This window comes from Tiliqua scincoides, chromosome 5 (assembly GCF_035046505.1).
Source record: "Tiliqua scincoides isolate rTilSci1 chromosome 5, rTilSci1.hap2, whole genome shotgun sequence".
Classification (NCBI taxonomy): Eukaryota; Metazoa; Chordata; class Lepidosauria; order Squamata; family Scincidae; genus Tiliqua; species Tiliqua scincoides.
In genome coordinates, this window is record NC_089825.1 from 58202992 (window position 1) to 58223426 (window position 20435).

The 20435-nt window shown below is 44.2% G+C and overlaps 2 protein-coding genes across 2 annotated transcripts in view; both read left to right on the forward strand.

Moving 5' to 3' along the window:
• The first annotated feature begins 641 nt into the window (after positions 1–641).
• Positions 642–1553, forward strand: GPR141 (G protein-coupled receptor 141). Its single transcript, XM_066629187.1, has one exon. The coding sequence runs from the start codon at positions 642–644 to the stop codon at positions 1551–1553; it is 912 nt and encodes a 303-aa protein (XP_066485284.1).
• An 11215-nt stretch (positions 1554–12768) lies between these two features.
• Positions 12769–20435, forward strand: part of NME8 (NME/NM23 family member 8) — a 39178-nt gene continuing 31511 nt past the window's right edge. Inside the window, exons 1-4 of the mRNA XM_066629188.1 lie at positions 12769–12801; positions 12899–12956; positions 15520–15626; positions 17374–17445. Of these exons, the coding sequence (XP_066485285.1) occupies positions 12769–12801; positions 12899–12956; positions 15520–15626; positions 17374–17445 (270 nt within the window). The remainder of the gene's footprint in view (positions 12802–12898; positions 12957–15519; positions 15627–17373; positions 17446–20435) is intronic.

Genomic DNA, 20435 nt, shown 5'->3' on the forward strand with positions numbered 1-20435 from the left:
GCCAGAGCCTGCATTGGCCCAAAGCAACTGTTCTCAGTGCACAGACCGAATGTTCAATCTCTCCGTCATGCTGCAGGCTGAGTTTTATCTCTGCTGCTTGCTGTTTTATGTTTGAAGCAGCAGTGGCAGCAAAGGAAAGGCTGGTCTTGTTTTGCACAAGGCCTTGTATAGGCCTTGAGCTATTGCGAGACCATCATTCAGTCATATAAGTTCCATCTCTAATATATTCATTTATGTAAATTTATTCAAATTTTAAATGTAAATTCATTTTTTCCCCCTGGCCCCCAGCACAGTGTCTGACAGATGATGTGGCCCTCCTGCCAAAAAGTTTGGACGCCCCTGCCTTAGAGGAAGCATTTGTAGTGATCAGCCTAGATTCCATTCTCTCTTGATAGCCATAACACTGAAGACTGTGGTTCATGTTTTATTTTCCCAGATTAGGGTTGAAAGACAAGTGCTGGATTTTCTTGTTGCTTCCATTTTTTACAGTCTATGGAACAGACCATGATGAGATTTTTCTTGTTCAACAATAAAGTAATCCAGACACTTCTAGGCTTGTACTTTCAGAAAATGCTTTCAAAACTTTAATGAAATTGGTTTCCTTCTTTTCCTAGGGCATGACAAAAAGAGCTCCTACGGCCATGGCTAATGCAACAAACATAACTCCGGGGCCACCAGTTGCAGATTACCACCATCCCATGTACGCTGTCCTGATCGCAACATACACAATAGTGTTTATTGGAGGTGTGAGCGGAGCCATCAGTATGTCATTTTTACTAGTGAAAATGAATGCACGATCGATGACAACGGCAGCAATTATAAACCTGGTGGTGATTCACAGTCTCTTTCTAGTGACTGTGCCATTTCGGCTGTATTTCTACATCACAGGACAGTGGATCTTTGATCTGCCCTTTTGTAAAATTGTGAGCCTCATGGCACATTTCCACATGTACCTCACTCTTCTGTTCTATGTGATTGCCTTGGTAATCAGGTGGTTAATCTTCTTTCAGTGGAAGGAAAAGGTGGAATTCTACAGGAATTTGCATGCTGTAGCAACCAGTGCAGCCGTGTGGATTCTGGCTCTTCTGCTTGTGCTACCACTAATGTTTATTTGGTATGGAAACAATGAGCCTTATGAGAGGACCAAGTGTTTTACATTTCAAAAGGAGCTAAAGCAAATGCCTTGGAAAGCAGTGAACTACATAGCAATCATTGTAGTTATTGCCATTACCTGCACCCTTTTGGGTTTGCAAGTTTTCATCATTCGGAAAGTAGTGAAAAAGCTGTCCGGATCTGTTTGGTCACATCAAGAGTTTTGGGCCCAGCTGAAAAGCTTGATTTTTATATGCTTCATCATTTTTTGCTTCCTTCCTCACCACTTTTTTCGAATTTATTACATTCAGTGCATAAACCAGGTGCAATCTCCTGAATTAGAGAAATACAATGAAATCTGTCTGAGCATTACTGCAATCAGTTGCCTGGATTTGTTTTTGTTTGCGATAAGTGGAAGCAAGATCTTGAGGCAAAAAATCACTGGACTTTCTTGCTGTTAGAGCTTTGTTTTTATGTGAGGAAATTTACACATCAACTCAGGGTGCAATCCTAACTCCTTAAGCCCTTTCCAGCACTGGCATAGCTGTGCCCCTAATCCTAAGCCCTTTCTAGCACTGGCATAGCTGTGCCAATGGGACATGTGCTGCATCCTGCAGTTGGGTGTCACTCACGGAGGCTTCCTCAAAGTAAGGGAATGTTTGTACTCTTACCTCAGAGCTGCATTGCCCTTATGTCAGTGCTGGAAAATGGGTTAGGATTGCGCCCTCAGTCAGTCATGTGGGTGAACAATATATGACAGCATATTTCAAAACGAAACTTTGGATGTTGTCAATTCTATGTATATCATGTATAAATTCTATGCATACACCTTGAGAGAAACCATGATGAGCTCCAAAAGTATATGTGACTGTTCCATGGTGCTTGCACACAGTCCTACTAGCAATTGCATCATTAATAGAGATGTTGGTATCATTCCTATTTTAGAAAGTGAACAATCTTATTGTGTTTATGTAACAAGGTATCAGGGAAGGAAAAACAATAAAGTGAAAGCATTAAACTCTATGTGTGGGCATATGTCCCTTTACATTAGACCTACCTATGACAGCGTTTTTCAAACTGTGGGTCTGGACCCACTAGGTGGATCACGCAGCACCTAAATGAGCCGCCATTAAAAAGATGGAGATGAAAATAAAAGGTACAGAGTTGCTGGGCAGGGCAAGCTCCTGGTGAGAGAGAGGCATGGTGCTTTGCCCTGAACAGGTGGGAAGATGGGGCACTAGAAATGGGGGAGGACTGTGTAGTTGGAGAAGGATCCAAGACTGCTTTGATTTATGAGCTGGAATGTTTAAATTCTTAACTATGCAAAATAATAGTGCACTGTGTCAGGGCCTCTGAGAGGAATTTTATCAGGGGGTACAAAGTTTATTTTGGGTCCCTTTGCAAAGGGGGAGGGGTGAAACAGAGCAGGGGAGGGTGGTGATGGGTGAGTAGAATGTGGGCAAGGAGGGGCAAAACAGGGTGGAAAGGAGGGTGGCGACAGCTGGGAAAGTCTTTAGAGCCCAGGTCTACCCACCCATGTGGCGTCGGCAGCTAGACACAGAAATATGGAAAACCAAACACACACCTAAGTCTCTCTAAAAAATTTTAAATATAGAATATCATTCAGAAAATTAACATCATCATATTTAGGCTCGCACTAGATTGGAAAGCGTCTTGTGTGTACTAAAACTTGCTTCTACAGCAGCTGTAGCCTTGCAGCTGTTTTCCTGAGCCCCTATACACTCCTTCATGGTAAGCAGATCCACAAGCCAAAGAGCTACTGTGGCAGTCCAGTTTCCTCCCAGATTTGTCATGAGTTAAGGAGTGTCATGTATGCATTCCTCAGCCCAGTATATATAACTTGCCAGTAGCTGCAGCCGCACACTGGTGGTAGTGTCCCCAGCATCCCAGACTTGTGGGCAACAAGTCTGAGTATAAGATCTAAGATCCCATGAAATTTCTGGGCCCCCTCCTTTGGCTCATGGGCCCCCTTTATGACCCTGGGCCCGGGTACAAATTACCCCCTTTACTCCCCTCTCCTAGGCCCTGCACTGTGTAATGGAACCTTTGACTGATCACGGCTTAGGTTTGAAGCCTAAATTGATAGTGTCACTTCCAGGTTAATGACATCACTTCCAGTGGGTCCCGTCAGGTTGTCATTCTAAAAAGTGGGTCTTGATGCTAAAAAGTTTGAGAACCACTTACCTATGGTAATGTCAGAGGCTCAGGATCCAAAGTTGGACCCTGGATTCAAAAGTTGCCTTTCTCCAGTGAAGGCTCCTTCTGTCAAAGGAAGGAAACCTTTGGATGCAATACTGGGACTTGAAGGTTTGGAAATAGAATTGGTAAGTAGTTTTAGACAATTGGGTAGAACTCCATGGTTATACATTGGGACTTTACCTAAATGACCTCCCTAGGATTATAGCTGCTCAAGTTTGAAGATCATCTTTTGGCACTGAAGGAACAGGTGTGCAGCATCAGCTTCTGCAATTGGCAGGCAATATGACATCCGACATAGGATAGGCCTATTTAAATACCAGGCATAAGATTGTTCTGACCTTGCCTGTTCAAGAGGATGATAGTTGTAGCTCAAGCCTTTGGTTTCAGCAATGAGCAGCAAGGACTCTGGGGTAGAAAGCATCCTTCTAATATTCTGGAACTGCTGACTATGATCCTGGCAGATGGAACAGCAGGGCCAGCTTAGCAAGATTTTTGTCACATAATTTTAATGCCACTTTCACAAGAGATGCTGATTTTACTTTTTGAACATCTTTGCTCCTGCACAGTTTGCATTGGATTTCTTCTCCTGTGCCCTGAAACATCACACTTCTGTTTTATAGTGCAAGGAGAGGCTATGCTGCACTAGCTGACAGTCCAGGTGTTGTGCCTGTTGTACTCTGCTCAGCTAACCCTCTTCACTCCAGTATGGCATCATTTCTAGTGCCATTGCTGGTATCTTTTATTATGTAAACAGCTTTGTGAACTACTCTGGTTGATAAGTGGTATATAAGTATTCTTAGTATTAGTAGTACTCCATTCCTGACCTTCTTGCAGTGCAGATAATATTGGTGCCTCAATGAAAGAATGAATGTTGCAATACCAGAGACTACCATATTGCACGGGAGTCCTGCCATCATTTTAAGCTCGGGTAAGTCTGCAGGGTTACTCTTGAATTCTGTCTTTCTCTTTTTTCCAATGTACAACTACCAGTCCAATCTGGATGTGATAAATACTACTCTCTGGCAGAGGTCAGTAACTAGTGGTCAGAGGTTCAATCCAGTCCCAAGCCTAAAATTCACATCTAGATCTCAGCATAATCCTGGTCCCAAAGAACCTGCCGCTTCACTATGTACCTCAGCTCTTACATAAACCGAAACACAGACAAAAGGCACTAAATTCCATTTCCATAGTAGGTTGAGCATCAGAGGCTATGTCAGAGTTCTCCTTTCAAGGGACATTTTTTTGACCTTGGTATACAGTGTTCTCCTTTCTATTTCTTTGCATAATTTGATATGTCAGAAGACATCAGCATTTATATCCTTGAAGCTCGCAGTTATGCAGTTTCTCATAGGAGAAAAGTCACTAGCAGTATTGCTGGTGCAAGTCCATGTTAACTGGTGAAGGTGGATCAGGTCAAGGAAGGAGGTTAGCATTCAGCGAGTGCCGCCACCACCAAACCTGCCCCTTTTCTAGGCCCAATCTACTCTCCTCCCTGCCCTATTCCACTCCCTCACTGCCTCTCTCCTGACTCCTGTGTGGTCCTATTGTGAACGGCAGGCCTCCAGTGTCTGTCGTCATGCAGACCCAGCCTCCTGTTGCTTAAAGTGGCAGCCAGGCCATACTTGCTGGCATTGTTGGATTTGCAATATGGCATAATTGTTGAGTTACACTTTACACCACCAGAACACTCATTCTGGAGGTATAAATGGTCCATAGAATTGGGCCGTCAATTATCACTTGATGCAAATTCTATGCCAGTCTTGTTCAATGGTACCTACTCTCAGGTAAGTATGCATAGGACTGCAGTGTTAGAAGACCCTTTGGACTACAATTCAAGTCACAATTGTGTTCTTTTTTTAAAGTTCACCATATAAACAAAGCATTCTTTCTTGCATTATGTTGGGTGCATTTTTATGACAACACATCTGTGCAAAAAAGTTTTTTCTATAAAACTGAACATGAGTGTACAAAAAAAAAGGAAAGAAAAGATTGTCTGAAACTGGGTGGAGGTTTGGAAGTATAATTTGTAAGTAATTTTAGACAGTTGGGAAAAGCAGGAATGGAGCAAGAACCCTGACATTGACCAAGACCAAGAAACAAAGAAACTGACTTCTCAACAGTTCTAAGTTATTGCAACAACAGATGTGAAGACACAGTAGTGATAAGGACCTTGTCTCTCTGTCTGACTCTTGAAGAGAATACGAGTGGACCAAACAGATCTCTTTCTCCTCCATCAAAAGTGGTTTAAAAAAAAACAACTAATGGCACCACTACTATATTACCATATCAGGCTTACATAATTTGTGATTCACCAAGCTGAATGCATATTATTAGCCATTTATGAAACTACAACAAGGGCTTAATAAACCTCGTGTTTTTGCTGCCTGTCTGAGACTGCAAGAACGGGGTGCTGTCAAACACCTAGTAGACCAGCATATGTATCTGGTGTCTTTTGGTGGGTCAGAAGTTGTGCAGGCCTAACCTAAATCTTTAGTGTGGCCTTTATGTAATAATGTGTGAAGTTCTGGTTTCCTAATCTTTTTTAAAAAGAATAATAAATCACGGTGCAAGAAAAGGTATTTAAAAATAATCAAAGGATTCAAGCCTCATTCTTACGAGGGGAGGTTAAGGAATTTGGAGCATTTTTGTATTGAAGAACAAATACAAGGGCAGTAATGCTCTTTCTGGTGGTCTTGAACACGAATGTCCCTGCTACAGGAACCACGCTGGGAAAGAAAAGGAATAATTACATGAATGTAACGTCAAGAGGAAAAAAGAAGGGGATGACTGATTTGGCCGTTGAGAGGTCTGTTAAAGTATAAATTAGTTCAATCCCTTTTTAAAGTCATCCAAGCTAGTGGCTATCACCACATCCTTCAACCACGAAACCCATGAACTACAGTAATTAGGCACTGTGCGAAGAAATATTTCCTTTTGTCATGTAAATCTTCCAACAACCAGTTTCATTGGATGCCCCCCAAGTTCTAGTATTGTAAGCGAAGGAGAAAAACTTCATTCTAGCACTCTCTCCATACCATGCATAATTTTATCCCTTAATCATCCCCCCTTGATTGTGGTTTTTTCCAAGCTAGAGCCCCAAATTTAATAGCTTTTCCTCATTATCTAGGTGTTGGTGTTCCAGTCTTCTGATAATTTGGATTGCCCTTGTTTTGCACCTATTTCAGCTCTACAATAACTGTCTTGAGGTGTGGTGATGAGAAGAGGGAAGGGAGCACAATTGGAGACACCTGGACTAATCATCCCTGCCTTCCTTTCCAGGTATATAAGGGCGCAATCCTAACCAACTTTCCAGCACTGACATATCTGTGCCAATGTGCATTGTGCAGTGGGGAGGCACTGAAGGAGGCCTCCTCAAGGTAAGGGCATGTTTGTTACCTTACCTTGGGGCTGCATTGAGGCTAGGTCAGTGCTGGAAAGTTGGTTAGGATTGTGTCCTGAGTCTCTGGCATCTGGCCAGGTTGGAGGGAAAGCGGCAGAATTAGAGACACCTGGCCATTCCTGCCTGACTTTTCAGGTACATAAGCCTCTGGCATGAACAGATGTGTGCATCTGTGGCAACAGCCAAAGGGCTTTGATTCTTGAAAACCGAAGTTCATCTTCCACTGTCTGTCAGTCAGGAAGAGGAGAGGAAGACTAGCCACTTCCATCTCTACGGAAGTGGTGGTAGCAGCAGCAACAGCAGTGCTGTTACAACTTCTCAACTAGTTATCCTATCCAGAGCCAGCCCCTCTCCCTGAATTAACATCTGTGGGAGAGTGAGACAGTGGCAAGGAGTAGGACCTTCTCTGTTGTGGCGCCAACTTTATGGAATTCCCTCTCACTTAGTTTAAGAACTATTCCTCCTTGGAGGCTTTCTGGTGGGGCCTAAAAACTTTTCTTTTTATACTTGCCTTCTGAATTTCAGGTTTTTAATATGGATATTTATGGTCTTGTGCTGTTTTTATGGGCTGTGTTCTTTTTTTTAAATCCCTGGTTTTTAATTATATTTTAGGGTTGTTTATAGCTTTCAGGTAATTTTAATGTTCATACTTTTATATTTCCATGACCTGCTGTAAGCTGCTTTGTAAGCTCCCACTTGGAAGATAAAGTGGGATACAAATTTGTAAATAAACTGTACAAAATATACCAAAAGTACTCACACCATATATTTGTATTAGGGCATTATATTTCCAGTCTTATTCTCAATCCTTTTCTAATGATCTCTAGCATGGAATTTGCCTTTATTATAGCTGCCATATGCTGGTGAATGTTATCATTCAGCTACCCACCATGTTCCCAAGACATCTTTCCTGGTTCTTCACCAACAAACTCCATAAGGCAGGGCTTTTCAGACTGGGGCGTTGCAACGCCCCAGTCTGTGGGCCCTGGCCTCTGCCCCCTTAAGGGCTGGGGGCACCCAGGAGGCAGGGAAAAGGCAGCGGCACGATTCCCAGGATCAAGCCACTCAGGGGGGCTACAGGGGCTTGGGTCCACTGACCTGAGCCTCCTGCAGCCTCCTGGGGGTGTGGGGAGCCCTGTGCAACCTTCTGGCGCATGATCACTCCACTTTCACTTCTAAAACTGCAGGGAGCCCTGCAGAAGTTCACGCAGGGCTCCCTGCGCCCCCAGGAGGCTGCAGGAAGCTCAGGTAAGTGGACGCAAGCCCCTGCAGCCCCCCTAAGTGGCGCAATCCTGGGGATCGTGCCGCTGCCTTCACCTGCCCCCACTGCCTCCTTGCCACCCCTGCAAGAACTTGGAGTGGCTCAAACTCTCCCTGAGAGTTTGAAAACCGCTGCTATAAGGGTATCTGAAGTTGGGTTTTGTGTTTTTTTGGCCCCATTTTATACTTATTTAAGTATATTTGCCATGATGCTCCTCATTCGCCCAGGTGGCAGAGAGGTTCTTTTGAATCCTTCACAATCTGCTTTGTTTTTACATTCCTGTTTCGTCAGGCATTTAGCTGATGAGTGAATTTTTGCTCTCTATATCTCTGATATACTGTGGTGACTTGACTGCCTCCTTGGACCCATTGGTTCCGTTCCCCATTGACTCATTGAGTTCTTTTCTCTTTTTCCTTAATTTTTTTTGCTCTGTTTTGATATTGTTTTTCACCATATAATGTTAAAATTAGTGTCTTAATGCCTTATTTCATGTTTTTTACTTGTTGTGACATTTTGTACTTGATTATAAAGCTCTAAGCTGCCCTGGGCATTTGCTTTGGCATGGGAAAGGTGGAGTATAAATTTCTTAAATAAACTTAATAGTTGGGGTTGATCTGCAAACCTGTGCACATGCCCAATCTCGTCTGATCTTAGAAGCTAAGCAGGGTCAGGCCTGGTTAGTACTTGGATGGGAGACCGCCTGGGAATACCGGGTGCTGCAGGCTTATACCATAGTCTTTCGAGACTGAAGGTTGCCAACCAACCACTGTTTAACACTAACACCTGATAATTTATGAACAAGTAAAAAAGCAGTAATTCCAACACAGCACCTTTTGGGCATCCCTCTTCTTACTTCCCTCCTTTTATTCCTGCTCTCTGTTTCCTATTCTTTAACTAGTTACCAATCCTTAAAGGGGCCTGTTCTCTAATTTCATGACTGATAAATTAACTTGATAGTCTTTGGTGGGGGATTTTGTCAAAACTTTATGAAAGTCCACCATGTCAATTGGATTCACATGCCCGTTGACTCACTCAAAGAACTCAAGAAGGTTAGTGAGGCAAAACCATGCTGACTGTTTCAGCAAGGCACATTCCTCTACATACTTAATAATTTGATCTTTAATTATGCTTTCCACTAATTTATCTGGAACAAACTAGCTGACCTGTAATTAATTGTATCTTCCTTAGATCCATAGTCTTATACCATAGACTTATACCATAGTCTTTCGAGACTGAAGGTTGCCAATACAATACCTTAGATCCCTTTTTAAATACATTCTAGTCCTCTGGCATGAAGGCTGATTTAAAGAACAAGTTACAGATTTGGGGGATTTTTGGATCACAGTTTTAAGAATGTCTGAACAGGGCTTTTCTCATGCAACCTTCTTATATAGGTTAAATATAAGTTATATATGCAACCTTCTTATATAGGTTATATAGTCCTTTTGTGAGCATTAGATACCCTCTACATGCAGAAAGGGAAAGTTGGCTCCAACCCTATGATTTCTGTTTTAATAACACAGGCCTACAAAACTGAGGGTCAGAAAAGTTTTTCCCAATCTTTATGGTGGTTTGATATGAATTTGGGGTGCCGATTCCAAAAATGGCATCCGTTTTGCCCTATCACGTCTAGTTTTGGAGATATAGTACAGCCTCATTAGTGAATGGTTCAGGCAGCTTCCTCAAGAGGAAGCCATGGTGTAGGCTTCCTCATGAGGAAGCTGCTTGAACCATTCAATAATGAGGCTATACTATATCTCCAAAACTAGACGTGATAGGGCAAAACGGATGCCATTTTTAGAATCAGCACCCCAAATATACCCAGGAATTGGTGTAACGTTTAAGGAAGCAAAATGTGTGTTGGCCGGTGTAATCTTTTCCCTCCCCCAAGCTCCCAAACAAACAATAACACAGTCATATATTTTTTTAATTTCTTCATTGACTGAAGTTGCACTCCCTTTCAAATGATAGCCTTCCCTTTTAAAGTGCAGCTAGTTGCAGGTGCTTCCTCTCCCTTCCTTCTCAAGCTCAAGCACTCCAACCTGTGGCTGTTTCAGCCACTGGGTGTTGCTAGGAGTCTTTTGCTGAGCACAAATCTCGTCACAGCTGCTCAGCCTTGACAGGAGCCTTCATTTCAGCCACTCCTTGGCCACTGGGCTCTTCAGTGGTGCTTCACGTTCACCATCAAAGTGGCTTGAATGTGTATCCTCCTCTATTTTCCTACTTCCACGTTCCTGACAGTTGACATCCACTGGAATGTACTTTGGTGACCATAGCAACTAGCAGGCCAACAGTTGGTCCATTTCTCACTCAGTTCCCTTCTACGGCATTCACTGTGTAATCTCACAGATGTGAGCGGGTGTATAGTGGGGTTGGAGCATACTGCAAATGCTTCCTGTTTATGGGAGGGAGAATTTGCAATAATACACCATCCCCTGTGGTGTGTATGTGTGCATGCGGTGGGGGGAGCTACTATTTGTTGTCCCATAAGATCTTGCTGTTCTGGGATCCTTGTCAGTCTTGAGGACAAATAAATGGTCACAGTGTTTGGGGGAGCTTCCTCCATGTTAGCCTGCTCCCAGGAGCTTTAGAGATTTACAGGTGAGTAAAGAAGGTAGAAGCTACTTCAGTCCTATGCTACAACACATGTTGTGGTCTTGACATTCACGTCGGGGAGTTGGGGTACTTTACCAAAGAAACATATGCACATCCCAAAGAAGCTCATTTGGGTGATCCCCCTTTGCAATCATTCTTCAGATGTGGAATAAATGTTATCATTTACTGTCCACCCACTTTTGGGTCACCCTGTATATAAGCTTTTGTATATTTGTGTTACTGGAGCTGGTAGCATTATTCTTCATTATGTTATAGAGCAATTTATGGAAGGGGGCAGGTCTTATATATTCTAATGAATATCACTTGCCAGAGAAAATAAGATCAGACAGACAGTGCACTATTTATGTATATGACACTTTATATGGGACTCTTCCGGATGGGCTCCTTGTAGCACTTTCCACTTGCAGTCATGTGCAGAATCGCAACATTTCTTCCACACTGCGGTAGACAAAGTCTGTTTTGGGGGACACAGGAGATTGACCTTCTCTTTTTTACCCCATCTGCTTTTGTTGTGACCTGTTGTATCTGGGCATGCACCTCTCTAAAAAGATGGAACAGTGGTGCAAGCAGTTCATAACTGCAATCATTACCCTGTGGCACTGCTGCTAGCCCCAGAGTTGGATAGGTCCCTGCCTCAAAGGTGCTCATGATCTAAAATGGACACAAGGGCTACCACAGAGGAAAGAGAGGGATGTGAACACAGAAACATTCAAGAAACAACATGTGATTATTTAATTAACTCTTACTTAGGCTGAAGGCCCAATCCGATCCAACTTTCCAGTGCTGATGCAGTCAGAATGCAGCCCCAAAATAAGTGAACAAATGTTCCGTTACCTTGAGGAGGCCTCCATGATTACTCCACCACTGCAGAATACAATGGACGCCTCATTGGCATGGCTGCATCAGTGCTGGAAAGTTGGTTAAAACTTGGTCCTTAGTTACATAAGAGTAATGGGACTGACAGTACCGTCCTTTGCCTGTTTACTTGGAAGTAAGTCATACTGTGTTCAGTGGGGCTTACTCCCAGATTAGTATGTATAAGATTGCAGCTGAAGGGATTCGTAGTACATTTAGGGCCCAATCCTATCCAACTTCCCAGCACCAGCGCAGCTGCAATGTAGCCCCAAGGTAAGGGAACAAATGTTCCCACACCTTGAGGAGGCCTCTGTGACTGCCTCTACACCACAGAATGCAGTGCATGCCCCATTGGCACAGCTGCACCAGCACTGGAAAATTGGATAGGATTGGGCCCTTAATCATTATTATAGGATACTGAATGCAATTCAGGGCAGGCCATTCTTCCTGTTTATAAACACTTATTTCTGCTGCATGTGACTCAACAAGCAACTCCAGGAGTTGGATCCATCCCAGGTGGGCCTTTGTGTGGCCATGAGTCCCTGAAGCCTGTTTCCATCAATGTCCCTGTCTTGATTCTATGGCACTGGCCCTTAAATACAGTACGGTGGTGCGCTGCTTAACAACAGGGATTGGGACCGTGATCCCTGTCATTAAGCAGTACTTGACTCAATTCGGTCCCTCCACAGGGAAGGGGATGCTCCCCTCCCCTCCTCTCCAGAGACACGTCTGAGCTTCCCAGAGGCAGAGCTCAGACTGAGCAAAATGCTCTCACACAACTTCCGGTTTCACAGAGGAAGTCAGAAATCGCTAGAGAGATGCAATTTCCCCCAGTCTGAGTCTTGCAGTGCATGTGGGAGGTTCAGAGAAGCTTCTGGAGGGGAGGGAAGGGGAGGAGAGCTCCCCTCACTTTCAGAGGGTTGGGGTGTGCGCCCCCAACAACCATGTGACCACACATGGTTGTCGGTTATGTGATCCTGGTATTAGCTGAAGCATGGCTAAGGGGCGCACACCTGTATACAGTATTGTATAGAAAAAGATGATTCAAAAACAAAACCCAACTACCCACAAATTTATCACTGTTAAGAGATAACACACTGATGGACTAAAGAAACCGAAAGGCTTACCATTAAAGTACCATCGTACCTATGGGTTTGCTTACATAACCTGTTTGCAGTTTTATATAGCCAGAAGCACTTTTCAATAATACCAATTTCAGTCCATTACAATTCATATAACACTCACCTTCACACTGGAATAACAATACTATTCTCAGTCATTTCGATCATGCTTGTGTACATTTTATGCAATTATAGGGAACAAAATGGCAAGCAAGAAGAAAGAAGTTCAACTGCAGGTATAAATCTTGCCTTTTATTTGAATTATTCAGTTGTGCAGTGAGTGGGACGCTTAATATTTTCAAGCTAACAGGATCTAACTTTGCTTTACCTTAGTCAGTGATTCACAGTCAAGCTCAATGGGATGAAATGTTGCTGGTTAAAGGTCTAACAGGTACATATTTTCTTTTTCTTCTTCCATATTGGATTGTATGTATTTTCTGCACCCAGTCTGGTGCACCCAAATGAGTATGCAATATGTAAATACTCTACTGCATGATGTGTCTGAGTTACACAAAAATATCTTCCAAATCAATTTGCATAAGTTCTTCTTGGTGTGATTTGTATTGCCCAGACTTTGTGTCATGTAAGCATTCCAGCACAGGTTTTCGGTTTTAATGATTCCTAGTGCAGGAGGTTCCTCATGACCACCTGAATCCTTGCCTAGAAGGTCTGCACTTTGGGTCAGCTCAAGACCTCCTAGTGTCTGAAATGGCACATCAGATGCCACTCTCCTTGCAGTGGACCAGCAGTGTCGACCAGATGTGGACCAGCTATTGCCTTTGCTGCTCCTTGGCTATTACTCTGATACTCTAGCCAACCGTTCTCCTCTCTTCCATACTTCCTCTTCTGCTCTGTTCCGCTCTTCTTTTTCAAATCTGGAAACCAGGCAGAGGAGATGGAACAGCAGAGGTTGGCAGAGGCAAGTGGATGGTGAGTGTCCCCCACTAATCTGCTGCTTGAAGTGATGCTCAGTCAGCCCTATGGATGGGACAGTTGTACCACTGATCTGAAGGGCTTGCACTTCTCCTGCCTAAACAGATATGCTCTGTTGGTTGGGTTACCAGATCAACAACCCAGGGAACCTGTTCTTTTTTAAGGCCATTAATGTACCTGATGAGATATGGGAGAAGGTCATAAATATATAAGAAAAGCCCTGCTGGATCAGACCAGAGGCCCATCTAGACCAGTTTTCCCTTTCTCACTGTAGCTCCCCGCTGTGTCTGGGGGCAGCAATCACTGCCCTGAACTGCAGAGAAGAAGGCCCACATCTGAAGGAAGGCACAAGGTAGCAGCTGAGGTACAGAGTAGCTCTATCAGCACCATGCAAGTGCACAGTCAACAAATGGCAAGCTGAACCTTGCATGACTCATAGATGTCAATGACCTGTTCTCCTGCATGGTGTTACCATATTTGCTCAGATTCACATCTCTAAATGCAACCTTCAAAATTATTCAAAATAACATCAAGCCCAGCAAGTGTGAGTAACAGATAGCCCAAGCCTATTCTTGGTGCTGCCACCTGATGCAGTGGCGCCAAGATGGCTACTGCTGTATCCAGCAGCACCAGTGGAGCTGCCAGAGGTCTCCTTGGAGAAAGGGATTTGAAGAAATTCTCAAGCCCTGCAATGGGGCTACTCAAGTCTGCGCCGGCTCTTTTGCCAGCACAGACCTGAGAACCTCTGTGTTGGGCTTTTCAGCCCGACACAGCGCATAGGCTATGGCAGAGCAGAGCTCCTCCAGTACCACCCCCTCCTGCCCCAGTTCCTTCCTCTGCCCCACCCTCCACCCACCCAGAATGCCTCCCCTCCACCCCAAAATTCCTTACCACCACCCAGAACTCTTCCCTTGCTCTGGGTGGGATCTGTCTGGCACTGGGCTGGTGCCGGCATTCTCTCCTCTCTGGGTTTCACGGACATGCCTTACAGCACATTTGTGACACCCAGCACTGGCGCTGGAGCTTGGCACCAGTGCTAGAGGCCCATAGGATTTGGCCCTCAGCCCATTGGCCTGGTGGAGAGGATAAGGAACTGTGAAGGTCAAGAGAGACAAGAATTTTTCCAAAGAAAAGGAGTTTATTTATAAAAGGAAACAAGTAAAGGTGGAAGGGCAAAGGAGAATTCTTTGGGGTGAGGCCATCCCTGCTATCCAAGGCCAGACACCTGAGTGTTTATTTATACTGTGTGAGGAAGGTTCTTTATCTTTTGGGACACTTCTTCACTTAAGCTAATTGTGGGTGCTCATGGTTGAGGCTTCTTGCCTTCAGCTGTGGGATTCTAAACTGTGGCTTCTCTCGGTCTATGTAAAAACATTCAAAAGGGAGGATGCCTTGCTTTAGTAGGGGGGGATAACTCATTAACAAGGGTGCAGCTAACAGCCACGCACCTGCATGGTGCTGACAGAGCCAACCCTGCCTTGGTTGCAACTTTCTGTCTCCTTCAGTAGGAATGTGGGGCCTCCCTCACCAGTTGTGTTGCTGGGCCTAAAGGCCAACAATAGTTCTCAGGGTTGCCAGTGTGGCAACCCTATCAGTTGGTTCAATGAGCAAAGAGTTGGTTCCTGGTCAAGCGCTAAAATGCCTGACATGATTTCAGACAGAATACATTGTTATAGGAAAATAATGATAGTAGATAGTATTTTACTAAATAGTTAATTAAGATGAACACATTTGAAATCTCTGTTGAAAAAATACAGTAGTATCTACCCTGAATACTATGAACTAAAATGGACTGCTCAGCTTGAACAAATATTGTTCAGGAGTCTCTTGACATTTTGTTAAGCTTCCTCCTATACCATCTCCTTTGGCACTTGTTCCAACCAATTTTGAAAATTTAATTTCTTCATTTTAACTCCAGTGCACTACTCCACTGTCAGCATATAAGTGGAGAAACTTGCATTGCCTGTTAGAAGAACATGCATTTCATGTAGGTTTTCTTTTTTGTGTCTGTATACTTTCAGTAGTAGACGTTTATCAGGCTTGGTGTGGACCTTGCAAAGCTGTGGTAAATTTATTCAGAAAACTTAAAAATGAATATGGGGAAGATGACCTTCTACATTTTGCTGTGGTAAGAATGTAACTGTGAAACCTTCCAGTGCCAAATATTTACAGCTGTTTTGCCGCTAAGGCCCAAAACCTAATCAACTTTCCAGCACTGGCATAGTTGTGCCTGTGGGACATGGGCTGCATCCTGCAATTGGGGGGCAGTCACGGAGGTCTCCTTAAGGTAAGGGAATGTTTGTTCCCTTACCTCAGTGCTGCATTGCCCTTACCTCAGTGCTGGAAAGTTGGTTAGGATTGTGCCCTACCTTGTTTTCGGTGATTTTAGTAAGAGAGAGAGAGCCAGGCTTCCTCCATCAACCTGAAACTAACTGCCCTTTTGGTCAGAGAGCTCTGTCCATTTGCATCAAAGGGTGAGGACAGAGTGTCCAGCCTCCTTCCTAAGTAGCTTACTGAAACCAACTGTCCTCTTATTACTTTCTTCCTAGCACTGTACCTATCTGCAGCAATTCCACCAGACTGCAGCAGAGGGAGATATCAGACAGATTTTATTCAACATGGTTTTATTTTATTATTGATTTATTTTATTTTTTTGCAAACCACCATGAAGACTTTTAGACTGAAAGGCAGGATTAAAAAAGGAGTTTAAATAAATAAATAAATAAATCATCCACATTGTGCCTTTCAAGAAAGGCACAATATTTTTCTCTATAAGGAGATTGATCTCAATTACTGAGAAATCACATATAAATAGCTACTGCTCAATTGTATAAAGGGAGGGAAGAAGAAAATATTGTCAGTTCTCTTTATATGCAAATTCGCTAACTGTGCATTCACTTATCCACGAGGGGCAGAATTGCTACCGTCTCTCGTTATCTGCGTCTCTGTCCTCGTTATCTGCTATGTAGAAAGCTTCTAGAGGCTGCAAGAACCTTCAGAAAGGTGCCTGTGACCAGCACAGACCCCTTTAAAATGGCCAGCGGAAACTTCATTTTAAAGGGGTTTGTGTTGGTTACAGGATCCATCTGAAGGTCTCTGCAGCATTCAGAGATATTTTGGCACTTTCTGCTGCACTCTGCTGGGTTCCTGAGGGTCTATGCTGGATTCTTCTGATGGCAAGAAGGTACCCCTTCCACCCCCCAAGGGTACCCCTTCTACCTAACCCCACTGATTCCATAGGATCAATGGTTCACTATTTGCAAATTCACTATCCACGGTTTCCAGGAACCTAACCCTAGTGTATAATGAGAACTGACTGTAATATAGTTTAAACTCTAGCTGTCTTTAACAGCCCAATCCTGCCTAACTCTCTGGGCAACAAGGCAGCAGCTCTAATATGGTGTTCACTGTATCCCGTGGGGGACTTTCAGCGTGCTGTAGCCTCCTTGGTGGTAGGGAACATTTGTTACCCCTTCCCCTGGGATAATTCCCTGCTGCCACCATGGGACAACTCAGATCTGTACCAGCAATACCACTAGCGCAAGTCTGCGTTGACTGGTGAAGGCAGATCAGGCCTGGGAAGATGGTTAGGATTTGGTGGGTGCCACCAAATCCTCCCCCTTCACAGGCCCAGTCCACTCTCCTCCTGAGCCCTACTGCTTCCCTGTTCTGGCCACCCCTGTCCCACCCCCTCCATACCTCCCTGCTGACTATATTATTGTGGGGGGTTTTTTACATTCAGAAGTAACTTCATTGTGTTCACTAAGACTTAGGCTGTAATCTTACTCACCGGAAACAAACACCTTTGAGGATAGCTGCTGCATAAAATGTTTTGGAAAAAATATGACAGGTTTTCTTTTTGTGTTTCATTTAAGGCAGAGGCTGATAATATTGTGACTCTGACTCCATTCAAAGACAAATGTGAACCTGCTTTTGTTTTTTGTGTGGTAAGTGCACAGCAGTTCACTTCTGTTTCTTGGCTAAAAACGTCTGAATTCATTTTTCAGATTGAATATAGAGAGTTTGAAGTACAAATCTTAGTTAAAATGCCTGATTAATGGGCATCAATGACAACATGCCATGCATACTGGGCTAGGGCACCTTCCCTATGAGGAAAGGCTACAGCATTTGGGCCTTTTCAGTCTAGAAAAGAGGCACCTGAGGGGGGGAACATGATTGAGACATACAAAATCATGCAGGGGATGGACAGAGTAGATTGAGAGACGCTCTTTTCCCTTTCACATAACACCAGAACCGGGGGACATCTACAAAAGTTGAGTGTTGGGAGAGTTAGAACAGACGGAAGAAAATATTTCTTTACCCAGCATGTAATTAGTTTGTGGAATTCTTTGCCACAGGAAGTAGTAATGGCATCTTGCCTGTAAGCCTTTAAGAGGGGATTGGACACATTTCTAGAGGAAAAGTTAATTACAGGTTACAAGTCATAGTAGGTATGTGCAAGCTCTTGGTTTTAGAGTCAGGCTGCCTCTGATTGCCAGATGCAGGGGAGGGCACCGGGACGCAGATTGTTTCTGTTGTCTTGTGTGCTCCCTGGGGCATTTGGTGGGCCACTGTGAGACACAGGAAGCTGGACTAGATGGGCCTTTGGCCTGATCCAGCAGGGCTCTTCTTATGTTCTTATAGATGTGTATATGTAATATAGCACAGTCTTCTGCCGAGTTATGAAAACATGTGAGTGGTGCACCAATAATTTCAATGAATTTACAGTTCTAGTATCATACATATACCCAGCATCATCTATGGCAATATTTGCTAATGTAGGCTTCTTTCTATTGCATTGATCTTCTTTTATACAAACTAGGACTTTCCTGGAATGCTGCCACTAGTTTTTACAAACTAACCAGTCTTATCCCCCACTGGCCCAGAGTGTGCAGCGCTGCTGATAGTGTGTCTGCTGCATTCTATGGACTGACAGGAGACCAGACAGCCCAGGATAGTAGGCCCATAGCCAGGATTCTAGAGGTGGGGGGGGCACCATTTTTTCAGGGGGGGGGGGTAATTATGTCAGGTATCTATACTGGTGTGCAAAATGAAGGATAAGTATGGAGAAACATCAAAGACCCAAATTTCAAAGTAGGAAATATTTTGTTATTTTTTGTTTTTTTTTGAAAGATGCATTCATTATCTGTAAAGCAATCTAACAATGATCTGCATAGAATAAATGCATCTCGGTATGCAATGTAAAATCTGTTTGTCTGCATAGAAATAACATGCAGCTTATCCTTTCATTTTGGACACCAGTGCAATACACAGACTTGCAACACTGCAAAAGTAAAACATATCACTATGATACAGGTAGTATTTACTTGTATTGAAAGCCTTTCATTTGCTGATGACAAAAGTAAATTTACTTTACCTAAAAGCAAGAGGAAAGATATTGAAGTAAAATATAGCAACGCCATGGAACACTAGTTTTTTTTACATTATTCATTACTTTTAAAAAGCAGTGAGTTACTAAGCATCAGCAGTCTGAGCCAATTGGAGGAGGCTGCCTGCAGGGAGGGGCTGAGCTCTCAAGGAACAGGAGCTAAATTGGAGGACATTCAACCACATTTACATGACAAGTGTGGAAAAAATGCTGGGGGGGGCAAACTGCTGGCTCGGGGGGGGGGAACCCCCTGGCTCCCCCTCGCTAAGGCCCTGCAGGATAGGTAAATAAAGTACATTTTTATTTACCTCTCCCTAGGTTGCCTGGTCTCCTACTCTTTTAGCTGATGTAAGCCTGAGGAGAGTTAGGAGGTAGGTCCAGGCTGGGAAGTGGGGATAGGAAATGGCATGCACAGCTACTGCTGAGACTCTCCCCCTTCCTTCCCCCAAACTGCTCCCAGCCTGGCCTGCCCGCCCTCTCCAAACAACCTTGAACCTACCCTGACCCACCCCCATCACCAACTTACCAGCGGTGTTGGAGGTATGGCACGCTAGTGTCACTTGCATGTAGCCACCAGGGCTTTGTGCTAGAAGGAATAGCCCACAGGAGGACATTTGCTGCACCAGTAGCCTATGCCTAATGGTTGCAGATTGTGAGATCAGCTAGTATAATGCCCAATTATAATTGAACCCTAAGGCTGCAATGCTATATAGATGTACTTGGGAGTAAGCCCAACTGAAGTTAATGGGCTTCTTTCTGAGTAGGCATGCATAGGATTGTACTGTTCAACTGTCATTCACAAACTTTCCTCTGCCAGCTTTCCTGGCAGCCCAAAGAAGAGAGAGGTTTAAGACGAAAACTAGTATATGTTCAGTGATCTTGTGCATGAATAGATAGGACTGTACTGTTTAGTCAATTAATTGGTCATATCAGTAGTTCCCAAAGTGATGGGTCGTGACACACCAGAAGGAACCAGAACTGGGCCATTCCCCCTTAAGGGGAGTAGCCCAGTAATGGGTATCCGGATGGCACCACAAAAGTTGTGGCACCGCAGGAACCCAAGGGCTTTTTGCCTTGTCTGAGGGAGTCGCACTGGCCTCAGGGAGGGTCTGGGAGGCCCGCAGCCACCTCCCCTATGCTACAATTCACACAAAAACTAGAAGTGTGCTCCAATCCACAAATGGAGCAATTTCTAGCATTTGGGAGGCATGCAGAAGGGGCTGTGAGCCTCCTGGAGGCCAGCGCAACCCCCAGGTAAGGCAAAAAGTCCCTGGGTTCCCACAGTGCAGCAATTGCTGCAGTGCCTTTGAGATACTCTCCCACCCCAGGCCCTGCCCCTACAAATACTCACCTGAGGTCCCAATGTCCAAGTACGACTTTGGGAACCACTGGGTTAGATTAATCCAGTGGTTCTCAAACTGGGGTGTTGTGATGCTCCAGCCAAAGAGCCATGGCCTCTGCACCCTTAAGGATGGGGACGGACGGACAGTGACACGATTGCCAGAATCACATCTCTGTTGAGGGGCATGGGGGCTTGCTTCCACTTAC

Excerpts from the sequence above, each read along its gene's own strand:
- GPR141 (XM_066629187.1), top strand. The coding sequence starts at position 642 with ATGGCTAATGCAACAAACATAACTCCGGGGCCACCAGTTGCAGATTAC.